General features: G+C 35.1%; 1 protein-coding gene across 1 annotated transcript in view; it reads left to right on the top strand.

Annotated features, from left to right (window-relative positions):
• The window catches only part of MECOM (MDS1 and EVI1 complex locus), a 96371-nt gene that overhangs the window by 74459 nt on the left and 4914 nt on the right, over positions 1 to 16998 (top strand). Inside the window, exons 10-15 of the mRNA XM_053710119.1 lie at positions 3744 to 3910; positions 6930 to 7007; positions 9939 to 10108; positions 11043 to 11187; positions 13690 to 13911; positions 15818 to 16001. Of these exons, the coding sequence (XP_053566094.1) occupies positions 3744 to 3910; positions 6930 to 7007; positions 9939 to 10108; positions 11043 to 11187; positions 13690 to 13911; positions 15818 to 16001 (966 nt within the window). The remainder of the gene's footprint in view (positions 1 to 3743; positions 3911 to 6929; positions 7008 to 9938; positions 10109 to 11042; positions 11188 to 13689; positions 13912 to 15817; positions 16002 to 16998) is intronic.

The following is a 16998-nucleotide window of genomic DNA, read 5'->3' as shown; positions in this document are numbered from 1 at the left end:
CTAAATTTCTGCCTGTTTCAATGGCTCTATAGACGGCCTCTTAATCACATGCTTTTGTATTTGCTTTTCACAACAGGAGACTGCGAGTTCATGAGAGCAATCTAGATAACAATGTGTTCACGCCAGAGAAGTTATTTAAGATTTAGCACAACACAATTAGTAAATGCAAGTCAATAGATTTTAAATAGTCACAGTCATGTGATCAGGGGGCTGTCAGAAGATGGCTAAAAAAAATTCCTAACACCTGCAATAAAGGAGCGTAAAGCTCCGTAACGCAGCCCCATTGATTCCTATGGGGAAACAAAAGTTATGTTTACACCTAACACCCTAACATAAACCCCCAATGTCGCTGCCACCTACCTACACTTATTAACCCCCTAATCTGCCACCCCTAACATCGCAGGCACCTACATTACACATATTAACCCCTAATCTGCCGCCCCTAACATCGCCGCCACCTACCTACACTTATTAACCTCTAATCTGCCGCAACCAACGTCGCAACCACTATAGTAAAGTTATTAACCGCTAAACCTAACCCTAACACCCACTAACTTTAATATAATTAAAATAAATCTAAATAAAAATTACTATCATTAACTAAATAATACCTATTTAAAACTAAATACTTACCTATAAAATAAACCCTAAGCTAGCTACAATATAACTAATAGTTACATTGTAGCTATATTAGGTTTTATTTTTATTTCAAAGGCAAGTTTGTATTTATTTTAACTAGGTAGACTAGTTAGTAAATAGTTATTAACTAGTTACTAGCTACCTAGATAAAATAAATACAAATTTACCTGTAAAATAAAACCTAACCTGTCTTACACTAACACCTAACATTACACTACTATTAAATCAATTACATTAATTAAATAAAATTAACAAAACACGAAATTACACAAAATAAAAAGAAATTATCAAATATTTAAACTAATTACACCTAATCTAATAGCCCTATCAAAATAAACCCCCCCCCCAAAATACCCCCCCCAGCCTACAATAAACTACCAATGGCCCTTAAAAGGTCCTTTTGCGCGGCATTGCCCCAAAAAAATCAGCTCTTTTACCTGTAAAAAATAATACAAACAACCCCCCAACAGTAAAACTCACCACCCACACAACCAAACCCCCCAAATAAAATCCTATCTAAAAAAACCTAAGCTCCCCATTGCCCTGAAAAGGGCATTTGTATGGGCATTGCCCTTAAAAGGGCATTTAGCTCTTTTTCTGCCCAAACCATAAGCTAAAAATAAAACCCACCCAATAAACACTTAAAAAAAAACTAACACTAACCCCTGACGATGCACTTACAGTTTTTGAAGACCGGACATCCATCCTGAACGAAACCGGGAGAAGTCTTCATCCAAGCGGCAAGAAGTCCTCAACGAAGCCGGGAGAAGTCTTCATCCAAGCGGCAAGAAGTGGTCATCCAGACGGCATCTTCTATCTTCATCCTTCCGACGTGGAGCAGCTCTATCTTCAAGACATCCAGCGCGGAGCATCCTCTTCTTTCCACGGCTCTTCAAGAATGAATTCTTCTTTAAATGATGTCATCCAAGATGGCGACCCTTGAATTCCAATTGGCTGATAGAATTCTATCAGCCAATCGGAATTAAAGTTGAAAAAATCCAATCCAATCAGCCAATAGGATTGAGCTCACATTCTATTGGCTGTTCCAATCAGCCAATGGAAAGAAGCCGTGGAAAGAAGAGGATGCTCCACGCCAAGGATGCTCCACGCCGGATGTCTTGAAGATGGAGCCGCTCCGCGTCGGAAGGATGAAGATGCTGTCTGGATGAAGACTTCTGCCCGTCTGGAGTACCACTTCTTGCAGCTTGGATGAAGACTTCTCTCGGCTTCGTTGAGGACTTCTTGCGGCTTGGATGAAGACTTCTCCCGGCTTCAGTGAGGATGGATATCCGGTCTTCAAAAACTGTAAGTGGATATTCGGGGGTTAGTGTTAGTTTTTTTAAGGGTTTACTGGTTGGGTTTTATTTTTAGCTTAGGGTTTGGGCAGAAAAAGAGCTAAATGCCCTTTTAAGGGCAATACCCATACAAATGCCCTTAAAAGGGCAATGGGGAGCTTAGGTTTTTTAGATAGGATTTTATTTGGGGGGTTGGTTGTGTGGGTGGTGGGTTTTACTGTTGGGGGTTGTTTGTATTATTATTTTTTTACAGGTAAAAGAGCTGATTTCTTTGGGGCAATGCCCCGCAAAAGGCCCTTTTAAGGGCCATTGGTAGTTTATTGTAGGCTAGGGTTTTTTTTATTTTGGGGTAGCTTTTTATTTTGGTAGGGCTATTAGATTAGGTGTAATTAGTTTAAATATTTGATAGTTTCTTTTTTATTTTGTGTAATTTAGTGTTATTTTTTTTTGTAATTTAGTTAATTGTATTTATTTAATGTAATTTAATTGTAGTGTAAGGTTAGGTGTTAGTGTAACTCAGGTTAGGTTTTATTTTACAGGTAAATTTGTATTTATTTTAACTAGGTAGCTAGTAAATAGTTAATAACTATTTACTAACTAGTCTACCTAGTTAAAATAAATACAAACTTGCCTGTGAAATAAAAATAAAACCTAAGATAGCTACAATGTAACTATTAGTTATATTGTAGCTAGCTTAGGGTTTATTTTACAGGTAAGTATTTAGATTTAAATAGGTATTATTTAGTTAATGATAGTAATTTTTATTTAGATTTATTTTAATTATATTAAAGTTAGTGGGGGTTAGGTTTAGGGGTGAATAACTGTAGTATAGTGGCAGCGATTTTGGGGCAGCAGATTAGGGGTTAATAACAGTAATGTAGGTTGCTGCAATGTTAGGGACAGCAGATTAGGGGTTAATAATATTTAACTAGTGTTTACGATGCAGGAGTGTGGCGGTTTAGGGGTTAATATGTTTATTATAGTGTTTGCGATGCAGGAGGGCCTCGGTTTAGGTGTTAATAGGTAGTTTATGGGTGTTAGTGTACTTTTTAGCACTTTAGTTATGAGTTTTATGCTACAGCTTTGTAACATAAAAGCCATAACTACTGACTTTCAGTTTACAGTACGGATCTTGACAGTATAGGATGTACCGCTCACCTTTTAGCCGCACAGGCAAACTCGTAATAACGGCGCTGTGGAAGTCCCATTCAAAAAGGATTTTTTGAAAGCTGCGGTAGTTACGGCCAAAAAAGTGTGCGGTACAGATATACCTGCAAAACTCGTAATACCAGCGGTAGGGAAAAAGAGCCATAACGCTGCTTTTTCACTCATAACGTAAAACTCGTAATCTAGCCATAAGTACTCAAGATGTCATCACTGGACATTGGTCAGTCTGTCCTAGGAGGGCATGACAAATGGGGGATTCCTAGGATTTCAACAATTTCCATGAGAGGACACATAATGAATATAGTTAAACTATCCATAGCTATGATTCCACATATGGAGCTGTTATAGGATTTGAAATAGGTGAATTAAACACTGAGGAAAAACAAAGACGTTGATTTCGACCTTTGAACCCACTCATCCAGAGTCTATTAACTGGGACCCAGTCCAATTATAGCAGTTATTGATTAGTAACTAAGATACAATTATGCATTCATGGAATATGTGATTTCTGAATTGGTGTAAAAGCAAGCTAGCAGTAGTTCTTATTTAATTATCTTTTCAACATGCATGATCATATTGACATAGAACAACTAAAGTCAATTTGTTATTTATTGTTGGCGTTTCTTGATCCTTTTTTTCCAGATGTCAGCTATAGAAAATATGGCTGAGAAACTTGAGAGTTTTAATGCCCTCAAACCAGAGGCTAATGAACTTATACAATCTGTCCCATCTATGTTCAATTTTCGAGCTTCTCCAAGTGCCCTTCCAGAAAATCTTCTTAGAAAGGGCAAAGAACGCTACACCTGTAGGTAAGTAACACCTAATAACTCAGTAGTGGAAATCTACCATAAGTAGAGCAGTTTATAAAACGCAACCGTGTATTTTCCAAACTTTTTTGTTATGTTTTAATAGTAATTCTGTCATGCATATAAAGTACAGCATCAAAATGTTAGGATATTATCCATAAAATAAATGGTATTAAAAATGTTTTATTCTAACAGTGAAACTTTTATAAAGTGAATGATTGTGCACAGCTGATCAATTGTTCACTTTATAATGACAACTCCCTCAGTTCTGTTGGTGATAGGAAAAAAACAAAAACATTTTTTTTATTCAGGAATTAAATATCTAGTTTGTAAAACCTTATAACTACCCTCTTTTTAATGCAACATGAAAACAAGTCTAACATTTAACTGGTTGGCTTTTATCTGGACATTTATAAATATCTCACGGCCCTGGGTTCTAAGGACTCGATTGACCTGTATAAATGTCCAGGGCTCTATCTCAAAGTGTGGTGCCTTTTGTGTTGCATCTATAGCCCCCAGAAAATCAAATAAGCTATAACAATTTCAGCACATTAAGGGTAAAGGGATTAATGTCCCTTAAAATCAATTAGGAGTTTCCCTGTGGTTGGTTAGATATGTCTAAGAAAGGTAGGTAAAATATAATCACCTAGATTACGAGTTTTGAGCGCTATAGGGAAAGTAAAAAGGCCACAAAAGTTAAATAATTTAACCCCTTATAGCGCTGCCATTACAAGTTTAAAAAAACCCGGCTTGTGAGGGGGATATGGCTGCGTTGAGTTCCATACCTCACACCAAAGCAGCAGTGTTTTGACGTGCTCATGCACGCTTTCCCCAGAGACATCAATGGGAGAGCCATCAAAGAAAAAGTCTAACACCTGCGATCGTGGAAAGAAAAGCTCCGTAACGCAGCCCCATTGATGTCTATGGGGAAAAATAAACTACAGTTTAAACCTAACACCCTGTCATAAACCCCACGTCTAAACACCCCTAATCTGCTGCCCCTGACATCGCCGACGCCTGCCTACAGTTATTAACCCCTAATCTGCTGCTCCCGATATCGCCGCCACTATACTAAAGTTATTAACCCCTAATCTGCCGCTCCCAATATCGCCGCCACTATACTAAAGTTATTAACCCCTATTCCACCGCACCCCAACATCGCTGCAACTATATTAAAGTTATTAACCCTAAGTCCACCGCTCCCGATATCGCCACCACCTAAATATAGCTGTTAACCCCGAAACCTCTGGCCTCCCACATCACTACCACTAAATAAACCTATTAACTTCTAAACCGCCAGACCCCATATCGCAACAACCTAAATTAAACTATTAACCCCTAACCCTAACACCCACTAACTTTAAAATAATTCAAATAGATCTAAATTAAATTTACAATTAATAACTAAATAATACTTAGTTAAAACTTAATACTTACCTGTGAAATAAAACCTAAGCTAGCTACAATATAACTAATAGTTATATTGTAGCTAGCTTAGGTTTTATTTTTATTTCACAGGTAAGTTTGTATTTATTTTAACTAGGTAGACTAGTTAGTAAATAGTTATTAACTATTTACTAGCTACCTAGTAAAAATAAATACAAACTTGCCTGTAAAATAAAACCTAACTTGTCTTACACTAAAACCTACCATTACAAAAAAAAAACACAATGAAATTATCCAAAAAAATAAAAAATTATTCCTATTCTAATACCCTAAAAAAAAAACACCACAAAATAAAAAAAAGCTTAATCTAGAATAAACTACCAAAGGCCTTTTGTAGGGCATTGCCCTGAGATAAACAGCTCTTTTGCTCCAAAAAAATACACCCCCCCTAACACTATACAAACCCCCACCCCCCAAACTACCAAGGGCCTTTTTTGTAGCTATTTTTTGTAATTAGATACATTGTAATTTTTAGAGTAGTGTTAGGATTTTTTTTTGTAGTTTAATTTAATTGGTAGTTAGTTTCATAATTATATTAGTTTAATTGTTAGTTTAAACTTAGTTTTTTTAATTTGACAGGTAAGTTTTAAATTAAATTTAAGCTAGGGAAATTGTAATTTTAATATAAAGTTTAGGGGGTTGTTAGGTTTAGGGGTAAAACGTTTAATTTAGTTTATTTCAATGTGGGGGGCTTTTGGTTTAGGGGTTAATAGTTAGTATATTTCGTTATGGGTGCTTGCGGTTTAGGGCTTAATAACTTTAGTATAGGGGGGGCCATGTGGGCGGACGGCAGATTAGAGGTTAATAATATTTAAATAGTGTTTGCGATGCGGGAGGGCAGTGGTTTAGGGGTTAATAAGTTTATTATAGTGGTGACGATGTCGGGGAGCGGCAGAATAGGGGTTAATATTTTTTTAAAGCGGCGGTGATATCGGGAGTGACAATTAGTGTACTTTTTTAATACATTTATTATAGTGTTTGCAATGCGGGAGGGCCTCGGTTTAGAGGTTAATAGGTAGTTTATGGGTGTTAGTGTACTTTTTAACACTTTAGTTATGAGTTTTATGGTACAGCTTTGTAGCGTAAAACTCCTAACTACTAACTTTAGATGGCGTTACAGATTTTGTCATTTTAGGCAGTAACGCTCACTTTTTAGCCTCACCGCAAAACTCGTAATACCGGCTCTATGGGAATCCCATGAAAAAAACGTCATTTTTAGGAGTGCGGGACTGACGTTGCGGTACAGGCTAAAAGACTTGTGGTACAGCTATACCGACAAGACTTGTAATGGCTGCATTAGGGAAAATGATGTGTTTTGGGCCACAACACTGCTATTTGACTGATAATGCAAAACTCGTAATCTAGGTGATTGTGCTTTACACTACTTGTACTTAGAACAGAGGAGTACTGTACTTTACTGGACACACTATGGCAGCTAAGCATTATATAATATTTTTTTTAAGACTTAAAAAGTAATTAGGTATTTAGTAATATAGATGAATTACAATGTGTGTTAAGTAAAGGCTATAACTACTAAGTGGAATCGGATGTAACTATATTATTTTGTCTTTTAAAGGTACTGTGGAAAGATTTTCCCAAGATCAGCAAACCTAACTCGGCATCTGCGTACTCACACAGGAGAGCAACCTTATCGGTAAATGGTTATTTAATAAGAATTTTAAAAACGAGTATATTTTTCTAAACAACCATTCATAAACACTTGGTGTCTCAATATGATATATTTGTTCTTGTAAAAGGTACACTATATTTAAATGAATACTATAGTCCATCATGATAAAAAATTGAACAAGAAGAAGAAAAAAGATTAATCAAAATCTCTATACTGAATGACCCTTGAGTACAGACATTTAATTTCAACAGGCATCTACTTTTTCCCCCCAATACAGCCACTATAGCACTCACAGTATCATATTTACTGTATCTTACAATAATTTACTTGTCATTGTGCATGTTGAATAATGTTTTTAATGCCTTGCATGGATCAGATACACTCAACCAGTTAAAGGGACACTCAAGTCAAAATTAAACTTTCATGATTCAGATAGAGGATACTATTTTAAACAACTCTCCAATTTACTTCCATTAACAAAATGTGCACAGTCTTTTTATATTTACACATTCTGAGTCACCAGCCCCTACTGAGCATGTGTAAGAATTAACAGAATATACATGTATGCATTTGTGATTGGCTGATGGCTGTCACATGCCACAGGGGGAGTGGAAATATACATAACTTTGAAATTTGCCAGAAAAAAAAATCTACTACTCATTTGAAGTTCAGACGAAGTGCTATTACATTGTCTTTTTATCATGCATTTGTTGATTATGCAAATCTGCTGTTTATATTGATCCTTTAACCTACTCATGTACAGATCTGTCTGCTACAGATTTGCAGATTACTAGTATGGTGCCACTCAATACCTTTAAACAGACGACTGTAACAATTTATCAAGGTAATCATTTTCAGTGACTATATACACCTCAAATTATTTCCAATTAAAAGATGCCATATCATATCAGGTTCAAGTAAGCAAACATAATATATAACATCTGAATTTACGGAACTATGCATTTTATTTTTAAGCTAGGCTGAAACCTATTTTATGGGAGGAAACCATACATTTTAGAGATGAAATATTTATGTTAAATAAAAATACAGTGGTATGTCTTACATGAGTTGGCTTGTGGAATTTCTTGCTATACACAATGGATTCAACACCCCTGCACAATAATTTCTGCAACAGATGTTATTCATTCTGCCTTTAAGATGCAAAACCTTTTTTGGCAACACATGCACATGGTTATAACTCGAGGAATATGGCAAATCTGTCCTGTACAGGCAAAGTTTATCATTAAAGGGACACTCAATCAAAATTAAACTTTCATTATTCAGATAGAGCATGCCATTTTTAACAACTTTTCAATGTAGTTCCATTAAAGGGGCAGTACACTGTAAAATTGTTTTTCCATTAATGTATTTTAAATGACTTGTTATACCAACTGCAGAGTATAAAATATTTGAGAAATTGCATTTTTGGGTTTATTTGTGTATCTGAAGTAGCTGGTTTTGTGCTTTGAAACCAAAGCCTATTACAATGGGTTGAGCTTCAGGTAATATCAGATCTCATTATGTTATCACTTTTATGTACACAGACTTGCTTCCTTATCTTATATTTGTCTGGAACACCAAAGCTCAATACATAGAGAGAACAATGGAAAATTATCATTTTATTACTTAACTATCATGCCCCCCCCCACTGAGGGTGTAATCTCTTCTGCTGGCTGTGTTTACTTAGGCTATTCAATAGCGTATACGCCAGTATCAAAACTTTCAGTATAGGTTGGGAAACCACAAGCTAAATCAGCTATTTCAAATGCTGAAATATGAGTAAAGGAGCTACTTGCAACCAATTTAATACACTCTAGCAGGTAAAAAGGATCATTGGGAATAATTTAAAGGGGAGAAAGTTTTTGGGTGAACTGTCCCTTTAACTAAATGTGCACAGTCTTTTTATATTTAAACTTTTTGAGTCACCAGCTTCTACTGAGCATGTGCAAAAATAAATGTGTATGCATTTGTGAATGGCTGATGGCTGTCACATGGTACGTGTATGCATTTGTGATTGGCTGATGGCTGTCACATGGTACAGGGGGAGTGGAAAAAGACATGACTTTTAAAATTGTCAGAAAAAAATCTACTACTCATTTGAAGTTCATACTAAGTGCTATTGCATTGTCTTGTTATCTTGCAATTGTTGATTATGCAAATCTACTGTGTTGACTGGTCCTTTAAGCAACCTGTGTGAGATATGTTCAATTATAACTGTCCTCTATTTTAAATGATAATATTAATACAGTAAATATATGTAAATTTGTTAGATTTTGTAAGGCCCATTTATGAAAGACCCATTTTAGATTAGTCTACATATAGCTCTATGTAAAATCTTTCACAGACTCCGATAGAATATATCTCGGCTATCTATATTTGAATGGCTCCTATGTTTTAAATACAGTTTTCCAACAATCGAGGGCTAAACAAATTGTTCTAAAATTTGGCAAGAAGTTACCATTAAAAGGAAATGGAAGTCAAAATGAAACTTTCATGATTCTGACGGAGTGTACCATTTTAAAGGACTTTCCCTTTTATTTATGTTACCAAGTTCAGCTCATTCTCTTGGTATCCTTTGTTGTAAGATTCTTCCTATGTGAAGAATGCTGTGGTAGGCTCAAGAGCACCCACATGTCTTCAGTACTATTTAGCAGCAACAATGTTTGTAACAAGTCACATGCCCAGTCTTGAGCCTATCCAAGTAGAAAAGGTGCTAAGATTTATCATAAAGGGTTAATGTTGAAAATATACTGTAGAGGTAAATTTGATGATAGAAGTCAATTTGATAAAAAAAAATTAAATCGTATGTTCGATCTAAATCATGAAAAATGTATTTTTGACTTACATGTCCCTTTGTGTACCAGTTTCCGAAGCAAGTTGTGATTTATTCCTTATAGATTATGTAGCTACCTAGACTTATTCTATAGCATATTAACACATACCATTGGTTTGTAGGTGCAAATATTGTGACCGTTCCTTTAGCATCTCATCCAATCTGCAAAGGCACGTCCGTAATATTCACAATAAGGAGAAGCCTTTCAAATGCCACTTATGTGACAGATGTTTTGGACAGCAAACCAACTTGGATAGACATTTAAAAAAACATGAAAATGGCAATATATCTGGTAAGTTATGTTTAGCATTTATTTTTGGCTTTGTGAGAATCTGCATTTTTAAACAAACACTCACCTTAAAACCTTAATTTTTAAATGGCTTTGTGTGTCTTCATTAGGTTTTAATCTGATCGCAGTGACTGCTTGTTTGGGGATTTCCAAACTGTTTATTTCCTCTTACACCTTTCTATCATCAAACAATTCATTTCTTTGTAAATCCATGAAGAAAATGCATCTAGTTCAATAATTTCTGTGACTCCAGGATATAAATATTTGAAAATTAATTGTGCACTGGACCATCCCTGAAAATTGTGCAGTACAGAAAATGCTAAACAAATTTGAAAATAAAATAAGACACTTATTATATACACCTATAGCAATGTTTATATCAATGTAATGCCCTGTAAAATGTTTAATTACACTAATTCACAACCCTGAACCTTGCATACGCTGCATGCTGATTGCTTAATACCTGTATATGCAGGAACTTATATTTTGGTCATAACAAAGGAGATAAGAAAAACAAACAATAAGGCTTTTCAGAGTGAGTGTCTGAAATGAAAATATTGCATTTTTTTGTAACCAATTTACAGTTTTAAATGCTTTTAAAACATAAATTTTGTATGAAAATCATTTTAAATGTAGTGAGTCATTTATGGTGCATACATAAAAAGGACTTTAAAGTCACTTTAAGAAAAAAAAGCTCTATTTTGGACGTGTGTTATTGTGTGAGGTTTGTTAGTTTCTGAAGTAATCTGATTGGCTGTAAAGTCTGGGGCATAGAAACGTACTGACATATAAATGTCATCTTTTTACATCAAACCTGTGTTTTTTTAAAATAGTAAAGGTCCCAAAAGGTATTGGTGCCTGTGGTTACAGAGCTGGAATTACACATGCATTTCATACAAATACATTTTTTCTAATAATTGGGTTGTTTATCTTCCAGGTACTGCAGCATCATCTCCTCATTCTGAAATAGAAGGCACAGGTGCAGTTCTTGATGACAAAGAAGATTCTTATTTCACTGAAATAAGGAATTTCATTGGGAATAGCAGTCATAACAAAGAGTCTCCTTTAACTTCAGAAGACAGGTAAGAGCAGAGTTATTGCACATAAGTTATTAATGACAAAGGTGTGGGGTTAATCACTCCCTGCTACTTCTGTTGTAGCAACAATCAACTGCATATTTTCTTATTTGCTTCAATACATTCTAGTTACCTAGATCTTCAGCTTATGGCCCACTGGAAAGTCCCCCTCTTAGCATTTTTATTTTTAAAGCCGACAGGGAATTATATTATCTATGAGAGGCTGTATCACCATAAAGGACTATCAAAGAATGCTCCAGACTTCTTGATACCACGGGGAAGAGACACAGAAATGTAGTGCATCACTTTCTGTCACTAATTATAAACCAAACAACAGTTGAGGGTTGGTTAGACATAATTTGGAATATGTTATATGTATTAAAAGCAGGCATATTAAGTAAGAACTTAATTCCAAGCAAAGGAAGAATATGTCTTGCAATTTCTTTTTAATTATGTGTCATTGAAGTGTTTGGTTTTCAGAATAAATACTAAATATTTTTACTAGAACATTGGTTGCATAGCAGAGGACAATAAGTTTCTATAATTCAGACATACGCAAGCAGTGCTATTGTTTGTCGTTGATGTGGGGATGTATCTCTCGATAAACCTTTTTGTAATTTAAGAAGACAATTGCTGGGGATATTGAAAAAGTCATCAATATGTTTTTCTAGAGTCAGAGACTCTAAGCCATATATTTTAAATATAACATCACATGTAAACTTAGCTATTTTTGGATATGGAAAGAGCCATTATTCAAGTATGGAAATAATGGCATATTATAATATTATATTATTGTTATTATTATTATTATTATTATAATAATTATATATATTATTATATTAATAACTCAATTTCATCCAGTCATCTGTCACAAGTTTTTATATGACTTTATTTGCTTTATTTTACATACCATTTCTTACTTTTAATGTTTTTAATGTCTACCTCAGACCATTGACCAATAACATTTTGGAGAATAGCAAATTGACATTATAGATCATCCTCTACATATTCCTCATTTAAGTGTAGTGTTGTTGGTCTACAAAGAAATGATGATGATAATAATAGTAATAATATGAATAATATACCCAAGTATGACAGTGTAATGTATCAGACAACAGAGGAGATTCAGAGGCCTGATATACAAATATATTACCCATTAGTATCTTGTGCGATATTATGGCCTGCAGAAATTCCAATTTTTTTGCCATAAGAGTGTCTTGTTTGAAACATATTGCATCTACTTCCCAATACATTTTACAAATTTACTTTTGTCTTTTGATTGATGATTTATTGTCAACATCTGGCCACAACATGTCCCTAAACAGGAAGTCAGTAAGAGGAATAGGTCACAGGGTCATTTAGCGTTTCCTTTCCGAAACTCTAGAGTCTGACTACTTTGATGGATATTTTATCCTTGGCAAATTACTAAACTTGGAGGCATAATTAGCAAATCTGTTTACTTAATCATAAAGTGTTCCTTTTCTTGGGCTGAATCCATGCAACATTAATTTTTGAGAAACTTGATGTAACCTAAGTAGCACAATTATTTGGCAGCACCACTGAATTTTTGTACTCCCAATCAGTTCATACTGGTGGTCCAAAAATATATTATCCTTATACATAGATAATAGATATAATCAGTAACTGTGTGATTTTGAGTTTGCTGGTAATTATCCTGTTTTTATTTCTACTTTAGTGAGTTGAGGCATTGCTTATTCAGCTTTTCTGTTTTAAATAAATAATTTCCTGACTTTTTACATTGGTTTCTTCTAATAGTGTTGACTTTTCATGTTTCCTGTGGTGGTGGTGGCGGGATACATGGCAAGAAAATATAGACCCAAACTAATCCGTTCTTAATCTACCAAGGAAGCCCTTTGTCTGGAAAGTGTGATACATGATTTGGGGAATTAGTGAATCATTACTAATGTGGTTACAGATGATTTAGCAAATAGATTATTTCCTCAACACAACGATCCATTCAATGGCCTCTTCTTTCATTTGAGAGATACATAACTGCCCCGCTACTTGATTGGAACACACACACTGGAGAGTAATCATAATATTTTCTATCACATCGTCCATCTATGTTTTATTTTGTATATTAATGTGTTTAACAGTATGTTTGACTGCAGTTTGTGTGTATAAATCAGTTAAAAGTGCTGAGTTTTGTAACTCACTTCAAGAGGAAGAATAATATTTATTACATTAGGAGGCAGAAGATTTTTCTTACTCTCTCACTCCTTCTTAAACTCTGTCACTCTCTGTCTCCCTTGTTGTCTCTGCTGATTAACATTTTAGCTAAATGTATGAACTATTCTTAAGTGTAGAATAAAAAAATATATTTTTTTTACACATGAAGACGAGTCAAAATAATTAGTAGCTGACGTTCAAATAATGTAGTCATAGCTCCATAGCTGCCTGGGTTTATCTGCTAGAGGCATTGAAATAAACATTAACTCCGTTTAGCATGGCACCATTAAATCACTATATTTTTTTCTATCTTCTTAGGATGAATGGCAGCCATGACAAGATAATGCTTACTGGTCAAAGTTCGGACATCCTAGATGATGATGAAATAGAGGATGAAGCCATTCTCGATGAAGAGGACGATGATGAAAGTGACATTGCAACAAAAATGATAAAGGAACCAAACACAAGCAGCTTACTTGAAAAAAGTACCGAAGATGACTATGAAGATGGAACTAAAGCTGAATTAATTTCCCCCAGCAGGTTAGTTTGTTCTTTCTGGTAAACATGTCCTGAAATCATTCCATTTGTTACCCCATAGCATTATGGGAATGGCTTATTGAAGGTTTTAAAGAGACATTGCACTCAAAACAATTTCTGCTATGCGTATGAAAGAACAGCATTTAATCACGTTGAAGACGTAATAAAAAGGTCCCTAATAAAGCTGATTGAATTTATTTTAACCTAATACAGTAGTATCAGATGTTGCTAACTGGCAGATAAGGGCAATTTGCAGCTGTAATGGTGGAGAAGGACACTCCTCTGCCAGCCTGAGGAGCAAAACAATGCATTCAGGATAGAAAGAAGCATTTTTTTATTATTTTTATTTGAAAACAAAAGACAAAAAAAAAAAAACTGCTACATTCTGAAATGACCTACTTTGTCAATAATGTCCTATTAGGTAACACATACCCAGGTCAGTTATAGCTTTCAGTACTAAAGTCATTAGCTTCATTCCCGTATGACTGTTAAAAGGAAATTAGACGCCAATTTTTTTTTCATGATTAAGATAGAGAATAGAATTTTAAACAACTTTCAAGTTTACTTGTAATATCTAATTTGCTTCATTCTTTTGGTATCGTTTGTTGAAGAAGCAGCAATTCACTACTGGGAGCTAGCTGAATGCATTGGGTGAGCCAATAACATGAGGCATACTGTATATGTGCAGCCACCAATCACCAGCTCCTGGGACCAACTAGGTAATCTTTTAAAAAAAGGATACAAAGAGAGAGAAGAAAACGGGAAAGTTGTTTAAAATCGCATGCGCTATCTCAATCATGAAATAATAAATGTGGGTTTCAGGTCCATTTAAACTATAACCGAAGTAGCAATTAAACATGGGACTTACACCTTAACTGATCATTTTCTAGCCAAACTGTAACCTGCATAAGCAAACCATCTGTAGGTCTATTATTGATGGCTGTTTGCTATATTTAGAATTTTTTCTTTTTGATGCAGCTTTTCTTCTCTCATATATTTTAATATTCTCTGTTTGCTAATTGTGAAAAAGCAAAGTATAATGCTCCTAATGTTTCCAGGTTAACCCTCACATAATCTCTCTAGTAAGCGAGACAAAAGTGGTTTATTTTTCTTAAAAAGTTACAAATAAAATTTCTATGGTAACAATATTTGTTATGTTTGTTCGGATTCATTGTAAAGTTTTATATTTATATACATATTAGCAGAATGTATCACTCCTACTAATACCAGATTTAATAGGGTGGTTGTGATACTCAGTATGTTATCATTTAAAGGCTTTTTCAATATAATACGCAATATACATGACCCCTATTAACAGCAATGAACTTATGATAGTATAGGGGTGACAAGTAGGATAGCTGCATGGATATTATTGTGTCAATAATATTTCCTTAGATCAATAAAAGCTTTAAAATGTATTTTATTTGTAATAACGTTTGGCTAATACATTTAGGAATACATGGGTTTTGATCAATGACCAAATGCTCTAGTTAATGATGATATCACTTCCTGGTAGAAAACAAACTACTGGTAAAAAAACAAATTACTATATATTTTATTCCACCAACCCTTGTATGGCAATATTTATAGTCTTATGACATCACTAATATACTACTAGACATTTTAATGCACACACCTATCCCCTGCTAGACAGCTTTATATATCTTATTGCACCAACTCTAAAATATTTTTTTATCTGCTTCATTGACTGAGTTGCTGACAAGTTGGATTTCACCAGTTTATTGACTTATAAATCGTTGACTAGTGGCCTTGCACCTCTGCATAGTCATTTTGTTTGTAATATCCTTATGTAGAGAGGAGGGTATATTTTACATAAATAATGGGCTTTGTAATATGTGTATAGGTTTATGTTTTTCTGGAGTGCTCATGTTAACACTATGATTTGCAGGTATGACGATGAGGATTTCAAGACTGGCCTGTCTGCCCTGGACCACATAAGGCACTTCACAGATAGTCTCAAGATAAGAAAAATAGAAGAGAGTCAATATAATGATCCTGACCTATCAGCTTTTGCTGCTTCTCACCTACCAGACGACTTAAAGCAACCATTATACAGAAAATCCAAATCCCAGGTAACTATTTCATTTATTAAGTCAAGTTATTCCTATTGTATCATGTTTGACAAATTTCTGTTAACAAGAACAAAAATATAAAACTTCAGAAACAATATCTAACATCAACTTATATTTGATGCATAACAATTTGCCTTTTAAATGATCACCATTATGCTAATGTATTACACATCGCACAAATCTTTATGGTTAAAATGAGACCAGTTTAAATGATGTGCATGTATTACGTCAAAACTGGTATTGAAAGTCCACATAAAGGCTGCGTTAGGCTCCAAAAAAGGAGCGTAGAGCATATTTAACGCAGCTTCAACTCTCGATACCAGAGTTGCTTACGGACGCGGCCAGCCTCAAAAACGTGCTTGTGCACGATTCCCCCATAGAAAACAATGGGGCTGTTTGAGCTGAAAAAAAACCTAACACCTGCAAAAAAGCCGCGTTCAGTTCCTAACGCAGCCCCATTGTTTGCTATGCGGAAACACTTCCTACGTCTGCACCTAACACCCTAACATGTACCTCGAGTCTAAACACCCCTAACCTTACACTTATTAACCCCTAATCTGCCGCCCCCGCTATCGCTGACCCCTGCATATTATTATTAACCCCTAATCTGCCGCTCCGTAAACCGCCGCTACTTACATTATCCCTATGTACCCCTAATCTGCTGCCCTAACATCGCCGACCCCTATATTATATTTATTAACCCCTAATCTGCCCCCCACAACGTCGCCTCCACCTGCCTACACTTATTAACCCCTAATCTGCCGAGCGGACCTGAGCGCTACTATAATAAAGTTATTAACCCCTAATCCGCCTCACTAACCCTATAATAAATAGTATTAACCCCTAATCTGCCCTCCCTAACATCGCCGACACCTAACTTCATTTATTAACCCCTAATCTGCCGACTGGAGCTCACCGCTATTCTAATAAATGTATTAACCCCTAAAGCTAAGTCTAACCCTAACACTAACACCCCCTAAGTTAAATATAATTTACA

Source organism: Bombina bombina, chromosome 4, assembly GCF_027579735.1.
Source record: "Bombina bombina isolate aBomBom1 chromosome 4, aBomBom1.pri, whole genome shotgun sequence".
Lineage (NCBI taxonomy): Eukaryota > Metazoa > Chordata > Amphibia > Anura > Bombinatoridae > Bombina > Bombina bombina.
This window is presented reverse-complemented; position numbering and strand designations above follow the sequence as displayed.